The 15,670-nt window shown below is 35.9% G+C and overlaps 1 protein-coding gene across 1 annotated transcript in view; it reads right to left on the bottom strand.

Annotated features, from left to right (window-relative positions):
* LOC123702520 (spectrin beta chain, non-erythrocytic 1) overlaps positions 1 to 15,670 on the bottom strand; it is a 111,205-nt gene that overhangs the window by 12,510 nt on the left and 83,025 nt on the right. Inside the window, exons 58-73 of the mRNA XM_045650300.1 lie at positions 15,218 to 15,345; positions 14,426 to 14,538; positions 13,659 to 13,732; positions 13,083 to 13,209; positions 12,533 to 12,707; positions 11,888 to 11,989; positions 11,176 to 11,286; positions 10,612 to 10,786; positions 9,848 to 10,027; positions 9,218 to 9,342; positions 8,440 to 8,579; positions 7,808 to 7,956; positions 6,930 to 7,111; positions 6,264 to 6,425; positions 5,656 to 5,804; positions 4,791 to 4,977 (exon numbers count right to left, since the gene is read on the bottom strand). Coding sequence (XP_045506256.1) covers positions 4,791 to 4,977; positions 5,656 to 5,804; positions 6,264 to 6,425; positions 6,930 to 7,111; positions 7,808 to 7,956; positions 8,440 to 8,579; positions 9,218 to 9,342; positions 9,848 to 10,027; positions 10,612 to 10,786; positions 11,176 to 11,286; positions 11,888 to 11,989; positions 12,533 to 12,707; positions 13,083 to 13,209; positions 13,659 to 13,732; positions 14,426 to 14,538; positions 15,218 to 15,345 — 2,279 coding nt within the window. The remainder of the gene's footprint in view (positions 1 to 4,790; positions 4,978 to 5,655; positions 5,805 to 6,263; positions 6,426 to 6,929; positions 7,112 to 7,807; positions 7,957 to 8,439; positions 8,580 to 9,217; positions 9,343 to 9,847; positions 10,028 to 10,611; positions 10,787 to 11,175; positions 11,287 to 11,887; positions 11,990 to 12,532; positions 12,708 to 13,082; positions 13,210 to 13,658; positions 13,733 to 14,425; positions 14,539 to 15,217; positions 15,346 to 15,670) is intronic.

Genomic DNA, 15,670 nt, shown 5'->3' with positions numbered 1-15,670 from the left:
CTCACCCGCCACGCATTCGCTAGCGCGGCGCGACGCAAGCGAAGATCCGTACCTAGCAGTCGTAGACTTGTAGCTGTCACTTGTAGCTCCGTAGCTAGAATCCGTAGACCTGTTGCTGTCACTCAAAGACCAGCAACTGGTAGTAGTAGCAACATTGTAGCTGTCACTAGGACACACACTTCACGTCACACTTTATCTTGGACTAGAGGACGAACAAAAGAATATACGTGACGCCTTTCGTCTGCCGAGCAAGAAAGACTCCACTGACTCAACTATGATTATTGAATTTTCTAATACATTAACTAGAAACACTGTTATAGACGCCATCAAGAAATTTAATAGAAATAACCCATCACAAAAATTAAACAGCAATAATTTGGGCATTAAAGGTCAATCAAAACCATTGTACATCTCCGAATATCTTACCCCTAAAGATAGACGACTGTTTTACCTAGCAAGGGAATTCGCAAAGTCAGAGGAATATCTATTTTGTTGGATGAGCAATGACAGGGTCTACCTCCGGAAGAAGGAAGGGGCATCGTATATTTTGATTAAAAGCGAAGATCAATTGAATCAACTTAAACTAAAAAAGTGACTTGATGTTAAGCTAAAATTATTTTTAATTTTTTTCTTATATAATTTTATAATACTTTCAATTAAAATCTTTAAAAACTCATTTCTGCAAATATACTCAAGTTACATATCTTACAACAATTACAAAACTTACACACTCAAATCTAAGTACAATCTTTTAATTTGCATACAAATAAAAACATCCTTACATATACATCATTTAAACACCTCAATTCACACCAAAACCCAATACACTCAATTACCCAAAGCATCAAAAATGACCTATCAGAAGCCTTCTTATTATATAGATATAATTTATGCATTAGAAATATGTGTTTGCTCTAAATTAAACTTACAAACTAAATACGTGAAAATGGGATCATGTGCCTATAACACTTTAACCCTAACATATTATAAAAAATGATGGATAACGTCTTATTAAATAAAATATCGGTTGAAATAGACAACTACTCCAAGACACAATCGTTCACATGCAATCCCGATGAGTCACACCTTTATCTGACAAACAAAGATACTACGAACTTCATTATTACTTTAAATATAAGAAGTGTTTATAAAAATTTTAATGAATTTGAACTATTTTTGAAACGATGTAACTTGGAACCGATGTTTATTACCCTAACGGAATGCTGGTTGGATCAATACAAAATACCTCCTTTATTGAATAACTACAATTCTTTTTGGACTAAAAAAACCCGTAACCAAAATGATGGTATTGTTGTGTACTGTTTAAATAATTTGATTTGTAATGTGGACGAGATGGAATTGTTAGATGGTACATGCCTGATTGTTACGTACAGTAATACCGCAATTATATCAATTTACCGTTCTCCATCTATAAAATGTATAAATAATTTTCTACTTTCTCTTGAAAATATATTAAACAAGCTTAATAAATTCAAAAATATCTATATAGTTGGAGATATAAACATCGATATTAAACCAGAGAATAACGACCCTAATAGCTCGTCTTATCTTGATTTTCTACACGGTCAAGGATTTTTACCCGCTCATTTACTTCCTACAAGGGACATGAATTGTCTTGACCATATTTTTATGAAATCGGATTATACTGGCACATCCCTCGTCTTTAACACATTTATCACCGACCACAAAGTTGTATTTCTTAACCTAAATTTTAAATCAAATACCAATATAAATAAAATCATACATAAAATTAACTATGAAGGTGCCATTAATCATTTATATAATACAGACCTCAGTAAAATTCTCGATATAAAAAATCCCCATTTAGCTGCTGAGTATCTCACTACTGCAATCATGAACTCCTTAAAAATAAATACCAAAATTATTTCTCTTTCTCGCAGTCAGAAAATTATTAAACCTTGGATAACTATTGGAATGTTACGATGTATTCGTACGCGAGACCGCATGCATTTAAAACTAAAAAAACAGCCTAATAACATGACCCTAAAATTATCATATTTAAGATATCGAAATTTTTGTAATAAAACTTTAAAAAATTTGAAATTAGCATATGAACGATCGGAATTTTCAAAAGCAGGCAACAACAATAAGTTAATATGGAATAAATTAAAAGAGATAACAAATTGCAAACAAACGAAAACACCTCCGATTGATTTACTCTCGTGCAACAGTGATCCTAAAATTTCTATTAATAACGTTAATCACTTCTTTGGTTCGGTTGGGAAAAATCTAGCTGCTAATATTAAACTAAATTCTAATAATAATAATTTTGGTACTAATTTTCTTGTAAATCAGCAATCTACTCAATCAACATCTATGGTTCTCTTGGAAACAAATGACTTGGAAATCGATAGTATTATAAGTAATTTAAAAGATAGCAGTGCATGTGGTTGGGATGGTATCCCAACCAACTTCATTAAAAAGGCGAAACACATAATAATTCCTTATTTAACTAATATATTCAATTCATGTATAGCTAAAGGCATATTTCCTAATGTTTTCAAGAAGTCGCTTATCCATCCTGTCTATAAGAGTGGGGACAGAAAAGATGCTAATAATTATAGACCTATCTCTGTGCTCCCTGTCCTTTCGAAAATATTAGAAAAAATTCTTAATAAACAACTAATTAACTTCTTGGAGAAATATAATCTACTCTCAAACTTCCAATTTGGTTTTCGAAAGGGCAGGTGCACAGAAGATGCAGTTAATCACTTGGTTAATCAAATAGGTAATCATGTCGATAAAAAACAAAAGGTTCTAGGTATCTTTTTAGACTTAAAAAAAGCATTCGACACAGTTTCTGTCCCGATACTTTTGGAGAGGATGGAAAGGTATGGTATTCGTGATGTTCCGTTAAAAATTTTTAAAAACTACCTCGAAAATAGATTTCAGTGTGTTAAAATAAATGATCATCTTAGTGACGACTGTCCTATGTTATTCGGTGTACCGCAGGGAAGTGTGCTCGGCCCAACTCTCTTTTTAATATATATAAACTCTCTCTGTAATTTAAATCTTGCCAATGGTTCAATTATTAGTTTTGCAGATGATACTTCACTTATCTTTCATGGAGGGAGTTGGGCTGAGGCGTGCTTCCACGCGGAGAACGGCATCAGAACTGTTTCTAATTGGTTGCGAAATAGTCTACTCACCTTAAATCTGGATAAAACTAATTTTATTGCGTTTAGTTCCACAAATTCTTCTCAACCACCTAATGATTTTATATTAAAAGTTCACACCTGTGATACATTCAGTTCGAATATATTATGCAATTGTTCTGCTATAAAAATGGTTCCACACATTAAATACCTAGGAGTTATAATCGATAACCTTTGTAAATGGAAGCAACATATTGAACTTATAACCACTAGAGTTCGAAAACTATCGTGGATTTTTAAAAGACTTAGGGTATTACTGGAACACAATATCATCTTTATGGTTTACAAAGCTCTTTGCCACTCAATTATCCAATATTGCATTTCGGTATGGGGTGGCACTTTCAAAACGTCGTTATTAATTCTAGAAAGAGCACAAAGAGGCATTCTCAAGGTCATTCTTCATAAACCTTTTAGATATCCAACTGACCAGCTGTATAGGGAAGCTAAAATTCTGAATGTAAGGCAGACATATATATTGCAAATAACACTTAGACAACATAAAATAACACCTCTTTGTGCTGTCTCTTCTGGTAAGAGAAGAAATGACCTTGTATGCTCTAACCTTATTCCGCGTACTGGTTTCCTTCGTCGCCAATCTTCATACATGAGTATATTTTTATATAAAAAGGTCAATAAAAGCCTTTCTATACACAATCTTACCTTAGTAAAATGTAAAAAGAAGGTTACAGAGTGGTTGCTGACCCAGAATTATTCAGATACTGAACAGTACATAGTTCAAATAAAAATTTAGCAAATGCAACCACTATAATGGCCACTACATCCACTCACGCGCTTACACACTCATTCACACATACATTCACACACACACACACACACACACACACACACACACGCACACTCATACATACACACAAGCTCACACATGCATACAAACACGCACACTCATTCAAACACGCACGCACAACATATGAGTATATCTACTAAACTTGAGTTAAAATGTATAATTTAAATTTTATTTTGTATAATTTTGTATAAAAAATAGCTAAATTACCTAAATCATTATTTAAGTTAATATTATGCTATAGTTTTGTTATTATTGTGTCATTAAGGAAGGTGGACCCCAAAATACAGGCTGTCCTAGTTTGGGGTCCAAATGTTACATGTTTGTACCTAACCCACAAATTGATCAATAAATGATTTTTATTTTTATTTTTATTTATTTTTATTTACTAGTAGATCTGTAGCTGTCACTCGTAGCACCGTAGCTGCCACTCGTAGCGCCGTAGCTCTCCTTCGTAGACCTGTACCTAGCACCTGTAGACCTGTAACTACCTCTATTAGCTACCATTATCACTCACCTAGCACTAATCCAATGGTCAAGTGCGTCCGCATCCCGCAAGAACACGAGCGCATCCAGGTGGTGCTCGTATATCTGGTTGCGCGCCCACCACGCATTTGCTAGCACAGTGCGACGCGAGTAGACGTAGATCTGAAGTTGGCTCTCGTAGACCAGCAGCTGGTAGTCGTAGCCTTGTAGCTGTCACTGGTAGCACCGTAGCTGCCACTCGTAGCATCGTACCTAGCACCTGTAGACCTGCACCTAGCACCTGTAGACCTGCATCTATCACTAACCTAGCACTAATCCAGTGGTCAAGCGCGTCCGCATCCCGCAGGAACACGAGCGCATCCAGGTGGTGGTCGTATATCTGCGCGCGCGCCCGCCACGCGGCCGCCAGCGCGTTGCGGCGCGAGCGCAGCGCGGACATGCGGCCCTCCACCTCGGACGAGAGGAAGTGGCCCTCGCTGACTAGCTTCTCGCCTGTGGGGGACAGGGGCCAAATTTAGTGGCGAATAAAAAAAAACGACTTGTGCCACTCGGGGACTGCCGCGGTTGCGCTATTGCATGCTATGACTTCAAGCCACACCTCCGCCCGTCGGAGTGGGGAGCGTGAGGTTTTTCGTTACGGAATTTCTCGATTCGATCCCCGCGCTCAAGGCCCGCGATAGAAACTATGTAATAGCTTAACAAGCTCGCTTTTTGCATCGCCTGTAGTAAGCTCATAAAATACAAAAAAAAGTCGATCATTCGACGCCATGCAAAAAACTGTAGTTTAAATAGCGCATGTGTCCAAAGTGAAACTTTTTTGCCAAGACTCATATAAATTTAAAATTATAATTATAAATTTTACTCTCAACGCGTCTACGTTTAAAGAAGATTCACTTCAAAAAAACAGTCGTATGACCCGAATCAAAGAATTGTCTTCGGAGAGGATAAAAAACACAAAAAATAATTGCTTTTTTTAATACGTGATAAAAAAATAGGCTTAAAAAAAGTAGACTAAAAAACTCCTACATTTTCTCAAATATCTACAATTATGATTCAACAAAAACTTAATATTTTTAAGTTTTATGGCATTAAAATGCTTTTATAAATGAGAAATTTTTATTTAACACCTTTCTTTAAAAAAAACTTTCTTATTTTTTTATTTTCACTCACCATCCACATAGAAAGTGTTGAAAGCATCTTCCTTGGCGTCCATCTCCGCTGCTATGTCCGCATGTCTGGCCACAAGTCGTTCCGCGGCTGCTACATCCGCGCCTAACTCTGGGGCGGTCACCCGGGCCATTGTTTCGTTGGCCCATGCCCTGTTTGGGACAAAGGGAAAATATTAGAGAATTACTAAATTTAAAGAAAAAACTTAAAAAAAAACACGCTTTTATTTGAGTCACTAATTGGTTTAGAACGACAGCACATAATTTTTTGCGTTGATACCCTTATCACACAAAGAAAAACCTATTTAAAAAAGTTGAATGGCCAACATCGAGTCGGCAAATGTCAGGATTTAGTTGATCTACTTTTTGGAGGAGGTATCGTAAGTATAGGAAACCAAGACACTTGAAATATAAAAAGTTGTTTGATGCCACGTCATTAACTAAGAATCATATGCAAGTAAATGACGTGGCAAACTGACACTTTTTTATTCTTAGTTAGTAATTTCAAGTCAAGTTTGAAGCTAATCAATCATTTTTTGAAACCCATAAGAGTGGACGCTATTCAACTATTATGAAATCTATCAAAGCTCCCATTTATCAACGCCAACTCACATGAGCTCCTGATAAGTGTCGAAGTACGCTTGCAGCTGGCCGGCTAGCTGCAGCTGTTGGTCACATCGGGCTGCACTACCTTCCAGCGCGTGTAACGCGTCTGACACGTCTTCCAGTTTCGCTTGTACATGTTCCCGCGCGTCTGGGAACGCTGCGCCGAGTCTGCGGGAGGAAATAATGAAGAAAATCAAAAAAGAGAAAAATAAATCGGGGTAAGTTGGAATTAAAAATTAATAATTAAAAAAATCAGTCATGTTACATACATTAAGTGTGAATACATATTATAACCTGCTAGTTAAGTACATATAAAAAAAATACAAGGTCATTAGGAGGTAAGAATACGTAAAAAACAAAAATAGTAGTCAGAAGTGAAATATATATTGTAAAATAGCAGCTGTTGTATTTCACCCAGCTGCCCCCTTTTGTAACCATGTTTTCCCCCTTAAGCTAGTATATCTCACGAAGCAACTACCCCTTTCTCTACTCACATTTGAATTAGTAACAACCCCCACTTACTTCTTTCCCTATATCTTTAGCTATATTTAGAACACCCCTGCTTTATTGCCACAATCCCCCCTTTTGGAATTGATTGGAACCACTGCTTTGGAACTGTCCCTATTTGAAACAACCTTTCCCCCCTTTTGACTAAAGTTTTCCCCCTCTTACCTATCAGCTTCATTCCTCAAATGCTTATGCTTCTCTCTAATAGCATCAACGTCAGCTGCAAGCGCTTTAAGCTGGTGTATCTCACGTAGAAGCTGTAGTGTAGCTTCCTTCTCCGCGACCCACGCGAGTGTTTCCTCCGCGGAACGATCGAACTCGTGCACTTGACGGGCGCCGGCTAGTGCCTGGAATAAATGGTAAATAATAGTAGTTTGTGGTAGTTATTTAATTTTCAGAAGTCTTAAATTGCGTAGAACAATGAAATATTTGAAATTTTATGTGTGATATGAAGTTTAGAATTATAAATATCAACTCAAGATTTAAAATCAATTTGGAGAAATTCAACTTTAGAAATAATATTCCATGTTTGAATGTATAATTTTTAAATTTTCCTTGTAATCTGAAACGATTTTACCTCGACATCCTCACATTAAAAAAAAGAAAATAATAAATTATTACGAAATAACAGTTCTAATTTTCAAGTGAAATTTACACATAATAACTTTTATTTGTTCACAACCCCAAACGAACTAATACAAGCACACTTTTCGCGACATAAACATTTGAATTTGATATTTTAGTTTTATGGCTTATTATTACTTTTTAAAGTTCGATCACGAGGCGATAAAACATATCATACACTAGCTGCTCCGCGCGGTTTCACCCCCGTGGCTCCACTCCTGTTGCCCGTAGCGTGATGAAATATAGCCTATAACCTTCCTCAATAAATGGGCTATCTAACACCGAAAGAATTTTTCAAATCGAACCAGTAGTTCCCGAGATTAGTGCGTTCAAACAAACAAACAAACAAACTCTTCAGCTTTATAATATTAGTATAGATAATACATAAACATTATCTTAAAATACTAATAGCAACCCACCTCCTGCCTAGCAACAGCCAACTCCTTCAGATCATCCCACAGCCCGCGAATATCCTCAATCTTCTGTTTCACTCTGTCCGCTTCCGGCGTGTTCTCTTCTAGAAGTGCTGTGCCCGCTTCGCACACAGCTTCTATGCGACCTTCGCTTGCTGTGGAGACAAATAATTATTTAAGAAAAGACCCGAGCACACGTGTCAGAAGTGAAACTTCTTTGGCAAGATTCAAAGATACCAAAATCGTCACCTTACTCCATGACGTGACGGTATTGCCATGTCGCGACCTTGGAATTTTACTCATAACGCGTTTACTCATTCGCGACATTTTTGTATAATCATATTATAGTGCTGGTTGAGGTAAGTCTGTGTTTTTGTGTACTATATATTTGCAATAAAGACGGAACACGCCACATTTTATGTTTATTATCTTATCTTACTAATATTATATTATAAATGAAATTGTGTGTTTGTTCGTGTGTCTTACACATCACAACAAAAATATTTGTAGTACGATTTTTGAGTAACATTGGCTATTTTACCGCATTGTAATATCTTATTGCCATAGAAATTTCCTTAAACTACATGAGCAAAGCCACGGGCGGAAAGCTACTTAGTACATAAACCTAAAGAACTTACCATTAAGTTGCTGCAGGAAGTTATCAAAAGCCTGTTGCAAAGTATCCACGTGTTCTACATCAAGACCATACTCCTCACTGGCCGCTACAGTCATCTGATCGCTGATCCATTCTTGTACCTCTTCGCATTCTTGCACGAACCTTGGGAAATATTTTGTTATTAAATTATGTTTTAATTAATACGTTTAAGTGACAAAATGAACATTTTGAAGTGAAACTTTTATTAAGCGCATTGAGAGTAAAATTTCAAGGTCACGTCACGTGATGGAGCATGGCGACGATTTTAGTATCCTTGAACCTTGCCAAAGAAGTTGAACTTCTGACACACACGCACCTTTTTTTCAAATTTTATAGACTTATAAATAGCTGATGGCTAATTTGAACACTTTTAATAAATAAAAAATCTTTGAAAGTGCGAGAATTATCCAATTGAATTGGGATAGAAGATATTAAATAAACTCGATGTTGAGTTTACAACACAGGTTAACAAAAATTTGTTCTATTATGCTATTATTTTTTAACAATAGATACTTTAACTTAATTTTTAGAATTCTCTAACACAGCATTGTTCACAAACGGAAAAAATAACTTGGGAACAAATTCAAACTTGAAATCTATTCACCTTAATAATAAAGGTGAACTGTATTTTTAGTTTATTAGTTTGTCCATCATTACGCTGTAACGGATTATAAAGTTGACCTAATTCTTTCAAAAACATATTACCAAATTTTCATATCAATATCACGCGAAGCCACAGGCTGAAACTAGTATATACTCACTTGAAGTACTTCAAGCTCTGTTGCAGTCTCTGCTGCCGCTTGGCGGAGAGCAGTTTGATCTCTTCGCACATCTCTTTCAGTTCTTCCATCTTTTTCTTGACTATCTCATCTTCGTTCACGCGTTCCTAAATAATAGAATAAAGTATTTGGTTAAAGTTATTCAGAAATTCATGTAAACTGTTAAATACAAAAGTAGGTTGAATGCATATATCATTAAGTAATGAGATAGTGCTGAAAAAAAATTAAGAAACTAAAATTCTTTTAAGTTTATAGCCTGTCAGTAGTTCTGTCGGTAAGTATAGTTAATTTGATAAGTTGGTAAAATATCAGACTACTTATTCTTAGTCCCTTAAGTTGACGAGCTTGTCGGTCTAAATTCTAATTACGATCGATATTTTTAAGTTATGTCAAGTTCATTTGCTTTTTAGTTGAGCACAATTTTTCTTAACTTCACTTCCCTCCACTTTCCTTACCTAAGCGGACTTTTTCTTAACAAGTGGACAGGGTCTCACTACCATTAACTTATCCATTTACCATTGCCATTAACGCATATCAGTATAAATAATGCTAACTTAAATCCTCTTCTCTCCTCCTATTAAGTTCTGTCTTTTCTAGTAAGAAATGCCTTACCTGAGCAGCCTTCTCCAGCCTAGTAACAGAGGGTAGGAAAGCAGCCAGTTCCCTCTGCTGAGCCTCCAGCCTCCGCACCAGACTGAGCACGGACTCCTCATCTCTTCCCGTATCTCCTCCCGAGAGGGCACTCTTTCTTTCCGCTAACCACGCTTCCGCTTCCCACATTTCTGAGAGCAGCTGTAAAGTAGATTGGATCTTAGTTTTTTTTCAATTTTCGTGTGATTCACAAGTATGAGAAATTTACTGCTTTTTGTTATATGTGCATATGATCATTAAAATTCTTTAAATTATCATTTGTCAAGCACAGATTAAAATATTTTTGGTTGGGATTCAATTAAAAAAGGTTCTCATAAATAGTGATTTATGAGAACGAACGATGCATGAAGCAAGTGGTAGAAATATAGTAGGTAATGGGAGAAATTCCGAGTTTCTTAATCAATTTACACAGAATTCATTTCACAACGTACATGCATTTCACATCTCATCCTGTAAAACAAAACCCACATGTCTGTTTTCTTTCACTTTTACTATTATCTTTATCTTTAATATATAATATATAAATCTCGTGTAACAATGTTTGTCCTCAATGGACTCCTAAACCACTTAACCGATTATAATAAAATTCGCACACCATGTGCAGTTCGATCCAACTTGAGAGATAGGATAGTTTAAATCTTAAATCGTTTTAGAGAAAGCGGACGAAGCCGAGGGCGGTAAGCTAGTTTCTTATATAATACCCCTATTTTTTTATCAAAACATACCTGCAAAGAATGCACTCTTTCCTTCAACGCAGTTGATCTCAAAGCGGCCGCATCCATCAGGTTCTTGAGCGAATTCTTCAGATCACGCGAACTAGCTTCTAGAGCTCCGCCGGCAAAATGTCCGCGCCGCGCAAGCGCTAGAGCCCGACTGCATACTGCGTTTATTGTTGATTCGCTGAAATTATGCATTCGAAATTCAAATTTTATTCACAGACAAAAAATACTGGCCCACCATAATGACTAAATTATGACTAAATTTCAAATCTCGCTGGAAGAAAGGCGATGAAATTCAAATCTGCTTATATGAAAAAAAAAATGAACGCGAAAAACATAATATCCTTCATATTTGAATTTACGCGTCACAAACATAGAAAAAGAAATACTATCCTTGTTGTAGAGACACTAGAAGAGAGTGAGTTCCCTTTTCATTTTCATAGACAAAATAAATTTGACTATTTATATAAGACTACTTATATAATCATTTATTAATCTGCCTAAAAATACCTACTTAAAATTAAAGAATTCCAAGAAAAAAAAACAATGTAATAAAAAAAACTAACTCACCGTGCAATAATCTCAGCCTCCAAAGCCGAATGTTTCTTCAACAACGCTTGAGCTTCAGGCAGCGTGGCTCCCATCTCTTCTGAGCGAACAGCCGGTTCGCGTTCTTTCAACCTTAAGTGGTAGGAAATAAGGTTGATAATTGTGTAATAAATATATTATAGTAATAAATATACTGAAAGTAGGTTGTTCAGGAAAAGAGGAAAGATAAAAAATATACTAATGATGTGAAAACATGTTGTTATACGATATATGTCTACTAGCGAACTACTTAAGAAACAAACATTTTTTTAATAAGTTTTCTATGTAGAAATATATAAAGATCCAGATTTGAAAATTCTAGCGGATTTCATATAATTATATCGAGCGTGTTTGCCGAGCACACGTGTCAGAAGTAAAACTTCTTTGGCAAGATTCAAAGCTACCAAAATCGATATTTTACTCCATGACATGACTGTATTGCCATGAAGCGACCTTGAATTTTTACTCTCAAGGCGTCTACAGAAGTTTCACTTCAAAAAACTTGTTTAAGTGTCACACTAACACCTACACTATTAAAACCTACCCTCCTTTCTAAAAGTCGGTTAAAACGTATCAATGTAGTTCTTTATTTTTACTCACAACTCCCAATATCATAAATAATTCTACATGCATACAAAATTATCCTCTTTTACCCTCCCTTAACACACAAGTCGGTTAAAAGGTTAACACATACCAATGCAATTCTTCATCAGCGTCTCTCTCCCATCTGTGCAAAAGCGCAGCATCTTCTAAATTATCTCGTCGAATCTGTATCGGTTCTTGTAGTTGACGGTAGCTGGAAATTTGATTTGAAATTTGAATTTGAAGTAGTACATATTTTGTGGGAGCAGTGGTGGCTCAGTGGTGAGACCTCGGACTTCGAATCGATAAGTCCGGGGTTCGAGACCAGGCGAGCGCGCAGGAAATAAATTGATTTTTCAATTTATCTGCGCATGATGCAACAACACCACTGCTCGAACGGTGAAGGAAAACATCGTGAGGAAACCGACATGTCGAAGAATTAAAAAGTTCGACGACATATTGTGTCATCCGCCAACCCGCACTTGGTCAGCGTGGTGGATTATGGCCTGTACCCACATAGGAAGCCCGTGTCCCAGCAGTGGGAACGTATATGGGCTTATGATGATGATGATGATGATGATATTTTGTGGGACGAATATTTGTAGATTTCATGTATTTTTCCCTTTCCAAAAATTAATTCTTGCAGTATCCAATATCTCTTGCAACATAAAGTGGCCAGTGTCGGCAAGATGATTGTGTGTCGGCCAATTTTTTCGCAACTTTTATCTCTATCACTATTTTATACAACCAAACTTACCGTTTAACAGCCTGCTCCGTTTTATCCAAAATCTCTTGCGACATAAAGTGGCCAGTGTCGGCCAGATGTGTCGCGGTGTCGGCCAACTGTGTCGCAACTTCTGATTTACTCGCGACCGCTTGCTCGAGACGCGCGTGCTTCTTGAGCAATGCGCACACTGATGATAGGTCTTTGCCTGGTTTTGGACAAAAAAAGTAAATTAATGAAAAGAAAATAATTGGTATTAGAGATTGTTCCCGAAAATTAATAAACGCTGTGTAAAATAATACACAGCTTTTTCTTCGTGAAAGTAAAAAAAATAAAAGTTGGCTCAACAACTGCGCCCCCTTCAAAACATGTTATATGGAGAAAAAAAATTTTTTCCTCAATTCTCCTTAGAAAAATTCACTCACCATCATCCTCGCTCAAAAACCGATTGAGGATGTCATCAAGCCACATGGTGCAGTTTTGCTGCATTATATAGGAAAAATGACATTTTCTCCCTTCCAAGCATGTTATATGGGAAAAAAGGCCCTACCCCTCTTTTTCCCCCACTTTTCCCCGCACTCACCATGATCCTCGCTCAACAGCTGAGTCTCCACATCATCCAACCACGCGGTGAAGTCATCGAGTCCGCGTAAGAACACGCGCGCTTGGTACGCCTCTTGTAAACGTTCGCGACGGAGTTTTGCCGCGTGCTAGAGGGGAAAAATGTGATTTTTTTATACTTTTATATATAAAGATAGATAATATTTCATATAGAACCAATCAAAATACATATATAAAACAACAAGAATACACAATTTATTGAGACAAAAAAGACGACATCGCTGCATTATTTTTATATTATATTAGATGAAAAAAAATTATAGAAATAAAATGATCATGCTTCTTTTTCAATTAACGGAAAAAAAACTATTCACAGTCACAATCATGATAACCAAAAAGTTAAGTAACTAAAACATACTAAATTTTATGGATAATTAAAAATTCTAACGGACTTATTCACATGAAACATAATATTTTCCTAAAGATTTTCACAAAATTTCAAGCTCTAATTTTTGTAGATAACTCAATATACGACATATAATAATATTATAAAACTATGTTTTATTAGTTTTAAAGTCACATTATAAATATAACATACCTGTAATTCAGTCCACAAGTTCTCCAAGTCTTCAACATGTCTGGCAATCTCCTGCGAAGCGTAGTGGTTCGATTCTGAAAGGAAAAAATATTTATTGAAATAAAATGTATCAATTAATTATAATTTTTAAATGTGATTATGTCTTGAGTTTGCTTTTTAACCGACTTCAAAAAAAAGGAGGAGGTTATCAATTCGGCCGGTATGTTTTTTTATTTTTTTTTATGTATGTACACTATTTTTTGTTCGATGCGGGATGGTGTCGAATTGGTCCCACAAAAATTTTATTCGGATAGGCCCAGTAGTTTTTATTTTATGAGCATTTTTGTCTGTAGGTATTTGTGAATTTTGCAAGTGCAAGTTTGAAGTCGGTTGTTTTTAACGCAGTTATTACTAATTGTACTATGTACTTAATGACAAAAGGAATAAGTAGTTGAGCATCTAATCTAAATTCTGTAGCAAATAAACTATGCTTAAAGAAGTAGATGCCATTTATATGACAGAAATTATAATTGAAGTGAAACTTCTTTAGACGCGTTGAGAGTAAAATTCGTAAAATCGCGTCATGGCAATACCGTCACGTCATGGGGTAAGGCGACGATTTTGGTATCTTTGAATCTTGCCAAAGAAGCTTCACTTCTAAAACGTGTGCAATGGGACACCAAACTCTTTCTTTTTCTTTGTTACAACTCTAAGCAGTACATGTTCTAAAAATTCTCAGAATTAATATAGAACGTTCTAGAACATTTCAGACCCAAAATAAAACATACCAATTAATTTCTCGCCAGTTGCAGCTACGTCATCTATGCGCCGTTTATTTGCCGCCAATTCTGATTCGAATGCAGATTGTTTCTCCATTTTCGATTGAAGATTTGATAGTTCCCTGTGGAAAAAAAGATAAGATTTTTCTTTTAACTATAGATGGAAAGACAATTATTATAATTTATAAGCGAGAAATTTTAGATAAACCTATAAAATTATTGGATATTAGAGAAGACTTAGTATTAATGCGACGCTTTTGAATTCGATAAAAAAATGGTTCCCCACAATGCGCTATTCCTGATTTATACGCTGTAGTTTTTTTATCCTGCTACGTTACCAAATCTTCTACATTCCAACTAGTAAATATTTATTTGGAATGGGACCTCATTTAAGAATAGATGGGAGGGAATAGAAATATCATTCATAATTATTACATGGGGATAAAGGATATCAACAATTTCCAAAATCATCTTCACTACATAGTATAAAACAAAGTCGCTTTCTCTGTCCCTATGTCCTTTTGTATGCTCAAATCTTTAAAACTACGCAACGGATTTTGATGCGGTTTTTTAATAGATACGAGTGATTCAAGAGAAAGGTTTTAGTATATAATTTATTAGGTTTTAGACAAAGCGGGCGAAGCCGCGGGAGGTAAGCTAGTTACAAAATGATGGAAAGGGTCAGTAATTTTTAGTTTGGAAGTTCCATATCGCGTATTGCGAAAGGGGGCTAGACGGAATTAAGACCAAACATGACATTTTTTATGGCCTATAAAGCTCTCTATTCATTCATTCACTCACCGATAGCTGTGATCGTTCGCGATCTGCATCTTCAGCTCGATCCATTCCCGTTCGTGTGTCAGATCACGCACGAACTGATGTAGTTGCTTCGATTGTTCCAGCTTATTGCCTCGGCTGGTGCAACTCTCCTGGATAAATTAAGAATAAATCATTAACTATTATTATATTTTTTTTATAAAGGAAAAAATATGGCTGTTATTTCTTACTATGTATATGGAAACAGGAGTAAAATTTATTTAATTAATTATTATATCAATCCATACTAATATTATATATGCGAGAGTAACTCTATCTGTCTGTCTGTTACTCAATCACGCCTAGACTACTGAACCAATTTGCATGAAATTTGATATGGAGATATTTTGATACCCGAGTAAGGACATAGGCTACCTTTTATTGCGAAATATGTACCCCGGGCGAAGCCGGGGCGGACCACTAGTTTACTATAATCCT

The sequence above is a fragment of the Colias croceus genome, chromosome 23, assembly GCF_905220415.1.
Source record: "Colias croceus chromosome 23, ilColCroc2.1".
NCBI lineage: Eukaryota > Metazoa > Arthropoda > Insecta > Lepidoptera > Pieridae > Colias > Colias croceus.
Note: the sequence above shows the minus strand (reverse complement) of the source record. Positions and strands in the feature narration are given on the sequence as shown.